Source organism: Fusarium verticillioides, chromosome 3 (genome assembly GCF_000149555.1).
Source record: "Fusarium verticillioides 7600 chromosome 3, whole genome shotgun sequence".
In the NCBI taxonomy this organism is placed as follows: Eukaryota; Fungi; Ascomycota; class Sordariomycetes; order Hypocreales; family Nectriaceae; genus Fusarium; species Fusarium verticillioides.
The window spans coordinates 2,263,132-2,277,045 of NC_031677.1; the positions used below are offsets into that span (position 1 = coordinate 2,263,132).

At 48.3% G+C, this 13,914-nt stretch overlaps 3 protein-coding genes across 3 annotated transcripts; 2 read left to right on the top strand and 1 right to left on the bottom strand.

Annotated features, from left to right (window-relative positions):
• The first annotated feature begins 4 nt into the window (after positions 1-4).
• Positions 5-2,521, top strand: FVEG_08210 (hypothetical protein). Its single transcript, XM_018897059.1, has 3 exons — positions 5-476; positions 534-1,327; positions 1,382-2,521. The coding sequence occupies exons 1-3, from the start codon at positions 268-270 to the stop codon at positions 1,612-1,614; spliced, it is 1,236 nt and encodes a 411-aa protein (XP_018754623.1). The 5' UTR covers positions 5-267; the 3' UTR covers positions 1,615-2,521.
• FVEG_08211 (tyrosine-protein phosphatase) lies at positions 1,509-5,734 on the bottom strand. The gene has a single exon (XM_018897060.1). The coding sequence runs from the start codon at positions 4,911-4,913 to the stop codon at positions 2,544-2,546; it is 2,370 nt and encodes a 789-aa protein (XP_018754624.1). The 5' UTR covers positions 4,914-5,734; the 3' UTR covers positions 1,509-2,543.
• A 3,202-nt stretch (positions 5,735-8,936) lies between these two features.
• FVEG_16272 (hypothetical protein) lies at positions 8,937-10,175 on the top strand. Its single transcript, XM_018905513.1, has 2 exons — positions 8,937-9,717; positions 9,770-10,175. Exon 1 carries the CDS (start codon positions 9,168-9,170, stop codon positions 9,561-9,563), a length of 396 nt encoding a protein of 131 aa, XP_018754625.1. The 5' UTR covers positions 8,937-9,167; the 3' UTR covers positions 9,564-9,717; positions 9,770-10,175.
• The last annotated feature ends 3,739 nt before the right edge of the window (positions 10,176-13,914 follow it).

Consider the following 13,914-nt stretch of genomic DNA (forward strand, 5'->3'; position numbering starts at 1 on the left):
TTGATGTATGGATGTGACTGTGGCTGGTTGGTTCCGCTTGTACCTAGTGGGGCATCTTTGTCTCATGGTTAATTGATGAAGCCAACTTGTCAGTTTGGTCCGTCCATCATGGCAACTTGTGATTGATTTAATTAACCATTTTTCCGGTTCTTGTCTTCGCTCTCTACACTTCTTAATCCTCTCCTTAAGACTTCTTTTTCTGATTTATTCACCAGTTTCTTATCCCCTCAGGCTTTTTCCATATTTTCCCCCTTGAAGATCCTGGGAATGGCACGCTCTAAGCAACCAGCTATCAAGCGCGAGGCATCCTCAGAGTTCTTCAATAAGACCACTGCAACATGGGAGGATACTAATGGATCACAAAAGAGCCCTTCCAATGGAAACCTTACGAATAAGGTCTTGCCTGTTTCCGTGTCTGCGCAAGAGGCTGGGCTCTTCCAGCTTGTCATCGCCGTCACTGGAATCTATGCTTCATTGTAGGTTCAATCCCAACAGCTCCCATGTCCAAATCGCTCATCTTGCCTTGCGGATAGCCTCACCTGGGCTTATCTTCAAGAGAAGCTCACTACAAAACCATATGGTCCCGTCGACGCCCCAGAAGTCTGGCACTTCCCCGTCTTCCTCAACACCATCCAGTCCGTCTTCGCCGCCATCGTAGGCGCTGTCTATCTCTATGTCTCGACGCCCAGCAACGCCGCCGTTCCTCCTATTGTCCCCTCGCGCCGCATCCTTGGGCCTCTCGCGCTTGTTGCTGTCACGAGCAGCCTCGCGAGCCCTTTTGGCTACGCATCACTTGCCCATATCGACTATATCACGTTCCTCCTTGCCAAGAGCTGCAAGTTGCTACCTGTCATGTTCCTTCACATCACTGTCTTTCGCCGTCGATATCCGCTGTACAAGTATCTCGTGGTTTCGGCCGTGACCCTCGGCGTCGCTGTCTTCACGCTGCACTCTGGAAAGAAGAAGGGCAGCAAGGTCCGACCTGACGATGCAAGCACAGCATGGGGCCTGTTATTGCTGGGTATCAACCTCCTCTTCGATGGGTTGACAAACAGCACTCAGGACCATATCTTCCAGGCATTCCGACCGTACTCGGGCCCTCAGATGATGTGCGCCAACAACATCATGAGCACTATTGTCACGGGTACCTACTTGATCGTCAGCCCTTGGTTGGTCGCTACAGGTCTCGGAGAGTGGTTTGGCATGGACGTCGCTGGCAACGCGGGTGAGCTCAAGGCTGCTTTGGATTTTATGGCTCGTTATCCCGCTGTCTGGAAAGATGTTCTCGGTTTCGCTGCATGCGGTGCTGTCGGTCAGGTCTTTATCTGTAAGTCTCATTCCTCCCTCCACCAGATCAGCATCCCAGGCTAATCATGACCAGTCTACACGCTGTCTACATTCTCATCCGTTCTTCTCGTCACTGTCACTGTAACACGCAAAATGTTCACCATGATACTATCTGTTCTCGCTTTCGGACACCGGCTCACCCAGATGCAGTGGCTTGGTGTCGCGCTTGTATTCGGCGGCATCGGCGTTGAGGCTGGTATCGCGCGACAGGAGAAGATGGCCAAGGAGGCTGCTAAGGCACAGCAAAACGGCAAGAAGGAGCTGTAAATGCATCTCACTGATTCTCTTTGTTATTGTGCGATAGAATACAATATGTATAATGGCTCGAAGGGGGCACAGCCGAAAGAAATTAGGAGTATATCGTGTTTAAGGGGCGTTTGCAGGCATTGATTAAACCAATCCCAACCCCTCATGGTAATTCAGGGTAAATGCCCGAGTGCATCTGCTTTGAAAACGTACACTTCATAATCTATCACATAGAAGAAACGAGGGCCGATACGATGTGTAATCTGTTTGATTAACACCTAGGTAGATAAGCACTATGTAAAGCCTTCTTCACACGGTCTTGCTGTACCAAGAACCCTTTTGCTTCCTGGGGAAAAACGCCGTGATGCTATAACCCAACACAGTAACTCGTCTTTTCCTTAGCAACACCTGTACATGCACAACCCCTTTCCATGACTGGGTATTTGAGCCCTCCCAATGATTCCCCTTGGGGTACCTGAAGCCATACGCCACTTGTATTTCGTTGTCCAAAACGGACAAAGCGAGAACCAAAAATAAAACTGAAACAAGAGTGACAAGACCGAATGTCTTCGTCTATATTACACTAGGTCATCGTGAACCCATCCGACGCCATGCGCTGTGCACTGCTGAAAAAGAAGGAGAGAGAAAAAGCGAATGGTTGGTATGAGGAGGACATAACGATTGGAGAAGATCGGTGACAAAGAAGATGTATTTGGTTATTTGCGTGTCATCGTACGGAAGGCTGAGAGACCATCCGGAATCGAGGGTCGGATGGAGTGCAGTTAAAACCCTGCCCTGTTGCTAAAACGCCCCTGAAATGCTGTGGTTCATATTGTAGAACAGCGAATAGGATGTATAAAATGAAAACAATAGCGATAGTAATTCGTCGTACTTCTTCCCTTGGAAATTGGTTTGTTCGGCTTGACAGCAAAACACAGGGTCAAGGGTCATCATAAGAGATCATCAATTGATCGAATAATAGGTGCCTCGCCTTTGGTGGGTGGACTCCTGGGATCTGCAACGACCGGTGGTCTTCCGAAGGTTGAAAAAGGGTCTCGAGGGAACATGCCCGCTCGAGGAGAAAACAAGCCTTGGCTCGGTGTTGGCGGGCTCTCGACGAATCGCATCCCAGCGACTTCATGGACATCATGAAGCGGGTTGTTAGTCATCATCTCGGCTCTCGGTGACAATAGAGCATTATCATCCGGGTATGAACCAGGAAGAGTTATGGTTCTCTCCACTGGCGCATCACTAAATCTCATTTCCGATGGTGCCGGATTGAATCGTGGGAAGGTCATGGTCTGGAAGCCAAGACTCGCCTGAGAGGGAAACCCGGGCGAAGGTGGAGGCTTCATGATCGAGTCCATCATGGGAGACGGGGCTAGAGTTGGTGGCGCCTTGCCCTGGCTTGACACAGGTCTCTTAGGCAAGTCGCTAATTTTGAGAGGATCCAGGTGTTCTGACGAGTGCTGCTCAACCTCATCTTTCCAGGTGCAAGTAGGGGGTGCTGAAGCTGGGCCAGGTGAGACCGGTCGAGGTCCAGGTGTTGAGTTTCCGCGAAGTCGATTTGGACTCGGATTCAAGTGCGAGTCCTTCGACTCTTCGTTCTGTGTTGGAAGAGGAGCAGTCTGTGGCTCCTTGGCTCCAATATCGATAGCACCAACAGAGAGTGTGATTCTATGCTTCGAAGGGCTACGGCCAGGACGGGGACGGTGTGACGGTAACGCCGTTCGCTTCGTTGACACTTCCTTTTGGAAATCCTGCAGCGAGTACATGAGTTTCATGTTCGGGCTGATCCATTGGCTCTTGGACTGAGCTGCGTAGTAAGCATCATTCACGGTGAGATGCGGTTTCTGGAACAGGCCGTAGGCAATAATCAGACTGGCAGATCGACTTGCGCCCTGCTGACAATGGATAAGCACACGTTTGCCAGCCTTTGTCCGCTTATCAATAACATCGCACAACTCCATAAGATCCGGTGCAATATCGGTATTGTGGTCCCAAGGAATATGGATGTATTCAGGCTCTTTAAATTGAAATGCCTTTGGTGTGGTAGGTGTCTCAGCTGAATCCTCCTGGGGATATTCCCAAGCTGTCATGAAACTGGCTGTAGACACAGCAGTATCGGGGATGGGGCTTTCAACCCCAGAAACAGGGCGTCGCATAGACTGGAATGGTGACTGCGACTGTGATTCATGGGCCATTTTGCGGATTTCAAAAGGGTTGCTGACTTCGCGAGCGCAATTGATGACTACGTCAAACCGCGATGCTTCGTCAGCCGTGGGTTCCGAGTAGAGAAAAACATTGTCTCCGTAGATCGCAATTGGCCCATCAGGGTAGCCTGGCGTCTTCATGTCCTCGTTGTTCTCGTTATCGCGGTAAGGGTCATCATCCCGAATGGCCATCTGAGTACGAATTGGCGAATCTTCCTCAGTAATCGCAGAATGGAAAGCTGGTTTCATACTTGACTTTGTGGGCCGCAATACTTCTGAAAGTCCGGATTCGTTTCTTTCCAAAACCTTGGGAAAAGTCATACCACCAGGTGGACCGAAGGTCGCGGACTTCAGACCGGAAGACATGTGAGGTGAGGAACAAGAATGCTTAAGAGCTCGACGCTGGAGCATCGGCATGGCTGGTGAGGGTGGGACCTCCAGGGTGGTCTTATGGATCAAGTCAGAAGTATTGGTCTTGAGACTCAGCTGGCTGGGCTTTCTTCTCATAGCGGGAATCGTAGGTTTGATAAATGATGGAGAAGAAGGCTCGGAGACCAGCGAAATATTTGTCGTTGAAGTCGAGGCAGCGAATGGGGGCTGGATAGAAAGGCCCTTCATATTGCGCCCTCTTCGAGGTGAAGGTGATGTCATTGGTCGCTGAAGCCGAGGAGGCTCACTCAACAGAGTAGTGGTGGCTGTGCTGCTGAGATTGGTAGAGAGGTTTCCGAAGCTCGTGGCAGGATAGTTGTTGAGGGGAATCAGATTCATAGGAGAATCGGGAGAAGACGAGGGAGACGCATCTGAGAGGGGCGAGGAGTCGGTTGTAGACAAGGTCGTTGTGGGTGAAGAGTCTGCCGACTCGGAGGTCTGTGTGGAAGTGCTATCGTGATGCTTGTGTGTTGCGTCAACAGGCATCATGCTAGGGCCAAGACCATGTTGAGGAGAAGCACCCATCATGCCAGGTCGCTTTGGTTCCATGTCGACGAATTTAGTGTCCATGAGTGTCACAGTGTCCTGATCTGCCATGGTCTCGGCATCCAGATCAAATACTGTCATGAAAGGCGGTATTTGATCTTCGTAGACTCTTCTATCCGCAACTGAAGGCATGTTTTGTAATCCGCTTGGCGATCTAGTGAGTCGAGTCTGCGCCAGGACGTGGAGTGAAGCGAGGCAGATGGTGAGGACTATTACAGTCTCAAGTCTGCGTACAGGGTATAATTCGAGTGTTTGATCAGGGCGCTGAAACACCAGTTGGCTTCCACCTGGGACAAATATGGCTGAAATTATGTGAATATGTGCAAAGATTTGAAATTGGCCGGCCAGAAATAAATAGTCCGGCAAGAGAAACGAATGGCTTCGCAGGTCGCGGTGCGATCGAGAGCAGGTCAAGTCGGTCGTTCGATGGGTCAGCGCAGCTGATCTTGTCGCTGAGCCTACCAGTAGTGGGCAGTGCTCAGTAAACGCACGCAAGTTGCTCGACTTGGTAAATGAGAGAGACAAGCCTCGCAGTGGACAGCGGTCTTTAGAGGGAAATGAAGTTCTTGCTCAAAAATAATTCGCGGTTTGGGCTTCAGAAGCAATCGAGAAAGAAGCTACTGCTACTGTCGAGTCTAGCGGGTAGCAGGGAGAAGAGTCCAAGGAAGGAGCCCAGAGAACTAATGAGACAAAGAACAGGCGCTTCGGCGATAAGGTAGTGGCAGGGCAGGGCAGCGAATGGCGCTGTCAGAGTCGCGAGATCATTATTTTTCTTTATGAGGGAGACTGGGCCGTCGTTCGAGAGAAGATGTTATACCAGGCCGAAGCGTAGTGGTCTTAGGTGAAGTAGAGGGTAAAGGGAAGAGCGAAGAGAAGAAGATTGAAATTGAAGATCGAAGTGACAAGAGGAAGTGAGAGAAAGATGAGAGGAAGAGTAACGAGTTGGAGGGGAGTGTGAGACTGAGCGAGAAAGTCTTGGGATTGGATTCGATTGAGTTTAGCTCTGGGGGAGAACTGGTTGAGGGGTGTGAGCTGCAAGCATGCGCTACCTGAGAACAGTGTCTTCCAAGGATATTTCATACGGTCCATACTAGTTATGGGTGCATCTCACAGGAGCCCAGGCCACCAGGCCAGTCAGCTGCCTGGTGGAGGCTCAGTGCCCTGTAAGAAGAAGAACCTCCACTGCTCCCTGGCTCCCTGGCGACATAGGCACCCAGCAACGGGGGTATCTCAAACAGTTATCGAGGTATCCAGTCCCAGTCCAATCCGATCCGATCCGTAAGCAACTAATTCAAGACCTCAAGTTTTCCAACAGTGCATCGGCGGTAAAGAAGAAAAATGTGTTTTGTTTTCGTGGTATGAAACAAATATCCGCCCGTAGCAAGCGGCAGCACCTACACATGCACTGAGTCGCTTGTTGGCGGTTGCGGCCATGTATGGCAAAAGTCAACTGTTAATGGATCCGTAAGGTAATGTACTGTCATGCCATGTCAGGCATGCTGCTGGACAAGGCGAGAAGAGACCTGAACCAGAAGCCCTCCGCGTCCCGGGGAAACGTGACATAGCAAAGCCCAAGCAGTGTCAGCTCCATGGACCCTGCAATGGCACAGGAAGCAAGAATGGTATACGAAACATACACTAGGGGTGACGATGCTTGGAACCAGTTTTGCCAAAAGTTATTGATCATGCCTGTGTGCTCAACTTGCCGTGTTTGGCAAAAAAAATCTCCTTAGAGTATCTAAGGTAGTTAGTTATTGAGTTGATGAATAATGTCATCTTGACTGGCTGAATCCAAGCCCTGCTTCATATGTCACGCCCTTGCCAATATGGCTATGGCTACAATAGTAAGGTACCCAACCATGAACTGATTTGTCGAGCGGTGTCCAATGGAAAAGAAACATCCGAATTGCGATAGTCGCCCTAGAACACACATCGATTCTCAGGCGAAGGCGGCCTGCTGCAAGACCCAACTGAACTGGATTCAATGAGCACTCAATCAATCAATCTTACAGATCGATCTCCAACTCTCGCTTCTCGCCAGTATGTAGTCGGTAGTGTAGGCTCCTCTCTCACTTTCCCTCAGAAGATGAGCAAAAATGGGGCGAGCACCTCAAGGGCGCTACAATGGACCACTCAGAGCTCCTCTTTTCCGTTCCAAGTTAGCCACGGCCGTGAAGTCTGATTTGTGAGTGGAGGGTTCGCTGCACGAAACGCGTTCAGGATCCTAAATATAGACCTCGTGCAGCACTCTGCAGCATGGAAGGCGCCTACGGCCAGCCAATCATATCCCCGTTGTCCAGTTTGGGGACTAGAGAATTGCAGAACAGGGGGGGCGGGGTGTGAAGTTGAAACGCAAGGACAGGGTCGAGGGTTTAAATTTAACCCGCATGTGGAGAGGTACCTCCTCTTCAGCAGTCGAAGCTACACTGTGCTGACGAGAGCGTTTGGGTTGCTTGTTCATGTGCAAATGCGGTACAGTCGAATGGGTTATTAATTTGCTGAAGGACAATGGGGCTATCTGAGATCTTGACAAGATTAGGAAGCGATGGGCAAGTAAGAAGACAATCGAGCCAGTCAGCGAAGCATCTATAAGTCAATCAATCAGGAGTTCAAGACAAGAACAGCCTTTCAAGATTCCAACGTTGAGGTACAGTACTCTGTACGCATGTAGGCATGCACATCATCTGTAGTCTACCCTTTTATCATCCAACCTCCTCAACTCGATTCCAAACGACTACCTAGACCTACCTATACCTGTACTTAAGATAGGTACCTACCTATGTACTATTATTATCATACTGCGTAACTAGGTACCTTATTAAGCTTCTATCCTCCAACCTCTTGTTATGTAGGGCTGCAGCTCTTCTTACCGTCTCATAACTGGCTGAATTATAGTATCAATTAAACTTATTCAGACAGGCTATATAATTCTTTGGCACTTATCGTCTCAACTCTGCTGCTGGTGCACGCCAACCCGTAACGCCGTCGCCAGTCCGAGCAGTGGCAAAAAAGCCTGGCCTGACCCCGGGCCGTTGGCCGTGATTCGGTCATCTGTTGGCGGCGTCACAGGCGGGCAAGGGGCCTTCTGTAACCACCAACATCTAACCTCTCAGCAAATGTTAGAGATAGGCGGCTCAGTGCAGAGACGGGGGCAAAGGGGTGTCCCCTGTTCCTCCACCGCCAACTAACGTTACTGCGCCTGTTGCCGTACGGGACCGGCCCAGCCTGGCCATGCCTGGGTTCTGGGTTCTGGGTTCTGGGTCCTGGGTCCTGGGGCCTGGGAAAAAAGTGCACTGGCTGCGGTCTGGCTATGGCTTCGGTGTTCGCTGGCCGGGCAGCAGAGTGTCATACAAATTGGATACGATAGATAGCGATTGAAACGCGACAACCAAGTGGTCGGCTCGCGTGGCCTTTGTTTAGGGTTAAGTGGCCGTCAAAGTTGAGCTGTCCGGTCTCGCGGCTTAGCCTCGGTTGGTTTGCGCCACTGCGGCGTCTCCAGTATTAAGAGACATTTCTATTCTTGACCAAGAACATGTTAACAAGTGATCAACTTGAATATAGAGGAACAATGTGTCTTCAGAAGTGAAGCTGGCATACTAATCCAGGACTATTGACGTTAAAGTGGTGGAGACCTTCAAAAAGAGATTAACAACTTGGACCCAAGATGTGGTATAATACGAAGGTTTATTTTTATCAAGCTGAGAACCACATCACAATCCAATATTGCAATGAGTCAAGTTCCCTTTTTGCCACTGTCCTGATCCATTGCCCAAGCACGCAAGTCCCTCAAGTCAAGTTAGGAGTTAGTTGATGAGAAATTGAAAACTGTGTCGGAGATATTTCCCGTCAGTATGTGAAAGAAGCAGATCCAAGCCGAGCTACCCAAGCTCTCCGTGACTTCGTCCATCTCCATTCATCCACAGCAAGTTCAGCCACCAATCAATTCAACCATGTTCAGAAACAGACCGGGCCGCACTTTTCCTCCTTAGCCTCCTCTGACGGCAGATCAAATGGCGCCAAGCTACAACAAGAGTGGCTCACAGTCTGAAACCCCTGGCCTAGGGAATGAAAAAGTGGGGAAATCATGAGCCCCATCGAGTTTCAGCTTTTTTTCTAACGCTCGCTCGCTCGCCTACCAGATGCACTCAGTCAGAGGAAGCCCAAGTGCCCAAGGAGAAGAAGGAAATTTCAGACCGCACAGTCAAGAGACAAGATTGGCTGCATCGGTTGTTGACTACCTACTGCACGTCAAGTTGCCTGGACCATAAGGACGCAAATCTCCAATGACATCCAATATCGAGTTGAGTCCCTTTTTTTAGTTTACGCTTGCAGGCTTCTTCTTCCAAAACTCGTGGCCTTCTGCGCTAGACGTTTGATCAGCAATCTATGTACGGAGTACATACTAAGCTAAAATATCCCTTATTATTACCCCTGCAGCTTTCGTCAATACAGTCGGTTTCCATCATCTCCTGCCGTTTACGAAATCGCCTCGGAATGACCAAAGAGGATTCCAACCGTTCCTTTGATGAGGCGATGTGTACGGAATATGGTTTACCTGAATGTTGCAGCACAGGATGGGGAGTACTTGACTGTACCTTAGTTACTACACAGGGCTGTCTTGTCCTCTTGGGAACCATAGTCTACATCCTCGCCGGTAAAAGTACACACACCTTCACGAGACCCAAAAATAAGACGGGTCTTGATCTGAAACGAGACTCTCCATTACAGGATCGCTTCGCCCTCGACTGCGCAACTCTCGATCACCATTTCCATTATCATTAACATCCTCCCGGCTCTCCTATCCCCTGACTCCTGAGATCCAGGCGCTTGGACTTGGAATTAGACTAGGAATTGGAGTTGGCTGCTCGATTCTACAATTCATAGTGCCCTAGAGGTTCAGCAAAGTTGCAGAATATTAGACGTCTCTTTCTTTGTGGCAAGTTTGTGCAATTTCGTCCCAAGCTTGAACCAGTAGTAACTACTTCTAGGATTCAACCCAAGTTTTTTATCAGACAACTGCACAGTACAAAGTCGTTCTCATCTCATTGCACTACCTTGTAGACTGCATAGCCGCAACTGCGCTTGTTTCGAATCAATGGCTGTGCTGTATTGTGTTGCCGCCGGTTCAATATCTACCCAGTCACATATTCCTTATGCTGCAACTCGCTCGCCTGTGGATCTCGGACACAGCAAATTTGAGACGAAAATCACATGTCTCCAGGGCAACCCATGGTTCTGGTCCTTGTATCACGGATGGCTGAGTGATGACTTGAAACTGAGGCTCCGGTAACATCAGTAGGGATATATGATAGAACTGGCCTGTTTCTCTACTATGTACACCGTACTTTCTATTGAAAAGTATACCTCATATAAAAGCAGGTCTCCATTCGATGCTACTGATGGCCTCGGTCCTCCGTCGTTTCTCGACCGTCTTGCACGCACATGATACTGAATGCCGGTAACTTAATACATTGGGAACTGACTCTACGCACTGTAACTGATATATCGAGGTGGCTGATTACTTCTTTATAGTGAAACAAAGATGTGGTTTCGTGTTTAGGCTTGTAATTGCATCGAAACCTAATCGTTGTCCGCGTATGAATGGACCACTTACGTGGTATCAAAGAGATATTCCCCAGGATCATATGACACCATCAAGAGAAATAAACGCTGATTCTTGGCTGGTCCATTAGGGAAGGATATCAGGTGCAACGATATTTTTCCGTGCATGGGTATAGGGTTGTTTGTTTCAGGTTCAACGTGAGCACACTACATATGTCCCGAGGAACCCGATCAAGTTTGGGACCCAGAGGTATTCTACTTAAGCTCTACTGCCATGATTTCACGTGATTTGTTTACTTTCTCCTTGTATGACTACGTATCTATTAGGCGGGTTGTTCTATAGCAAAGCCGTTATGTTTTCTTGTTGGGTTTAGTCAGTACCAGTAACTCGCATCAGAATGAATTAAGTCGTGTTAAATTTGGTATACAGCATTATTATCATACGTGGTTATTGTTAGTCCTGTCATTGCCTTGAAGGTTGTAGGTCTCTAAATACACTTCTATCTCAATCTAGACGATGATAATCAGACGATACATGGAGCTGGAGCTGTGTTACTTGATTTATCTTCTGTTTCTTGGTCACCAAGGTTGTTTATATGTTTACTTACACCAGGCTAAGCAATTAAGGCAAATCATGCTAGAGACGAATGATAACACTTTGTCTCCTGAAGATTCTTTTGAAGATACCTTTTATATCATTCTTTATATCTCCCATGACTGGTATGGTAGGCGAGACAGTTATGTATTATCGTTTGTTGCCATTACCCAGTCCTTGTGTATCCGTGATATTCAAGCGTCATCCGCGCGTAGGGTAAGCTACCTGATTTTTTTTTTCATACATTTGTTACCGGGAACACTCCAGCTGTGCCAGATATACTTTAGCTCGGTATTGTTCTAATTGACTTTGGTCTCTTGCTAAATATAGCTGGTTTACAATTGAGATGGTTTTTTTTACCTTTTTTATATCGAGTTTCTTAGTGCATGCTGGTGCTCTATAAATACAAACCTAGACATACCATTAAATAACAATTAACCACGATGAGACATTTATACTACCAACTAAAAAAACCTTAAGTAATGGTCACAATTCAAGAGGAGCATCACATGTGACGTGGAACCTCCAGATGGACAATCTGAGCATCAGAAAAGATTTATCAAGCCCGATGACCAGGACTGTTGTTAAAGCTCCAATCGAGCTTGGGTACCCTGTAGAGTAATCTTCCATCCAGGGAGCACATGCTGTGTACTTAATTTCGAAGGATGGCATTATTTGAGCAAGCTCACCAGCAACACGGGAAATCGATGCTTCGTGGGATAGAAACTACCGTTATCACTTTATCTGTCCAATGTCACGACAAGAGCACCCCAGGATCACTAACATGAATGGATGAAGTACGGAGTAGACAGGCGTATGCCCTTCGGTTGTATATATCCATGCTATTTCCTGTCTAGGGCACTTGAAAAGCTTAGTGAAATGCTAAGGATTTATAAGCCGAACGGACCTGAAATGGAAAAGGAATATTATATGTAGCTGGACGGATCAAGTATTAGACATAAATAAAGTGGATTCATATATGCTCTCGCCTATGGCATCAATCGGGATAGTATCCCAGGTCTCTTTGTCTTAGTATTAGACTTATACTTTCACACGAGGGGGCCAGACCGTGACAAAGTAAAACGGCCACAACAAGGCGAGTAAGACCTCTTAGCAGGTTCTTTTGCAAGTTGAGAAACTTACGATAGAGGGACTGTTGTCCTAACAGCAACTTTCGCTCCTGATATGGGGTAAGGTCCTTTCCAATGCAATGGATAAGGGCATCAACTCCGCGGACAGGAAGAAGCCAAAATCCATAGATCTGCACCTTTAGCAAAACAGCTAGCCACCTTTTCTATTGCAGGAATAATAGGCGAGCCGTCGTTTAAGAGGAGGAAAGCGCTCGCTGAGGGTATTCACAGGATTGGACAAGGGGATGCCCTTGCTCGCCTCAACCACTACATATGGTGGCAACCGAGAGGGAGCAAGAAATTGAGCGAGGCTAGAATGGTTCGCGTCAAAGGGGATTTGTTCCTCTGCCGTTTGCTAGCCCTGTGGAACTCCGTGCTATGCGGTACTGAAGCCGTTGATCACAACAGTTAAGTATGTACATATCATGCTAAGAGACACTTATGCGAAGCGAACGCGCCTTGGAAATTGTTGCTCAAGATGAAAACATGACAATTTATTCAATCAATCAGCTTATTCTATGTTTGCTTTGTGCCCCTTGACACTGCGTCGAAAGTGTCAATACGTATCGTAGGATGAGAGTGGACCGATGCAACGCAACCCAGAGAGCCTCTGTTTCAGCACCAGGATGGAGATACATAAGTTAACAAGGGTTGAGAGGTTTGCGGCTATCCCTCGTTGAGCTGAAGTTGCTGAACCAACCTCCTCGAGCCACGGGCTGGCTCCCAGTGCAGGGTTTGCTACCACATCCGACCTCCGTTTACCGTTAGGTCATCGGGTGGTTGATTTCAACGGTGGTCTATGCTCTGCCACTAAATAAATGACGACAAGGGAGGTGAGTTACATTCCCGAATGGACGATGAGGGAGCTGATATCCGTAAAGGGAGAGAGGGTTTGAGACTCAGACTGAAGATTGGGGGGCAATGCCTAGCCGCAAACCGAAGGGGCCCAATGGCCCAAGGACAAGACGAGGCGAAGCTCAGGCCCATTAAGGGTATGATACATGTGCGGCCCGTAAGGTCAGTAGTCTAGCCGTTATCTTTAACAGACACTGGCAGATCACGGATATCATGCCTGGAGGAGCAAAGCGAAGTGATATGTATAAATGGAGAGCATATGCTAGGAAAAGGGGCATGAACATTGTTCATAGACTAGTTACCAACCAACCTAGCTAAGGTACAGCACCTAAGTAGGTAACTACAATATGCGTTCTGTACTCCGTACCTGTGGGGTGCGCGTGGTAGGCTGTACTCCAGAAACTGCCGAGTGTGCCTCAAAGCAGCAGATGGTTTGTCGGTTACTGCAACACAGCATCAAATGCCAATGTCAACGAACGACGGCGTCTAGGTTCGCTGCAGGCTCAGGGAGCAGACCTCCAAAGTCTCAATTGAAGATCCAACAAACGAACGTCCCCTTGTCCCCTGCTCCCTGTTCCTTGTCAGAAAAGACCAGGCTTGTTGATGTGCTTGCTGCTGCTGCAAGCCAGAAAGATGGTTCCGGTATCGTTTGTGTAAGAAACTGCATCCACTGATTCCACTCTACTTACCAGGGTTCGCAGATTCGAGCGAGTCAATGAGGCACGCACGCACGCACGCAAACGACGATGATATCGTCGTGTGCTGATATGGATGTTTCAGCAATCGGTGACCATGACCGCATTTGAAGATGTGATTGAGGCCTTTCCTTCTTAATAGCCCATCATATAAACAAAGTTTCTACCACTCGTCGGCAGTGTTTTATATCCATGACAAGGTAGCCAAGAGTTTAACCGTGTGCCTTCATCCTTTAAATCTCTGCTGTTGAGTAGGTCCCCTGTTTAGTTTGGTTATTGCCATCCATCCGTTGCGA

Bases quoted from the DNA above. Each gene is read 5' to 3' on its own strand.
- FVEG_08210 (XM_018897059.1), top strand. From the start codon at position 268: ATGGCACGCTCTAAGCAACCAGCTATCAAGCGCGAGGCATCCTCAGAG. The intron at 477-533 runs GTAGGTTCAATC...CCTTGCGGATAG, and splicing joins ACTGGAATCTATGCTTCATT to CCTCACCTGGGCTTATCTTC. The intron at 1,328-1,381 runs GTAAGTCTCATT...AATCATGACCAG, and splicing joins TGTCGGTCAGGTCTTTATCT to TCTACACGCTGTCTACATTC.
- FVEG_08211 (XM_018897060.1), bottom strand. From the start codon at position 4,913: ATGCCTTCAGTTGCGGATAGAAGAGTCTACGAAGATCAAATACCGCCT.
- FVEG_16272 (XM_018905513.1), top strand. From the start codon at position 9,168: ATGTACGGAGTACATACTAAGCTAAAATATCCCTTATTATTACCCCTG.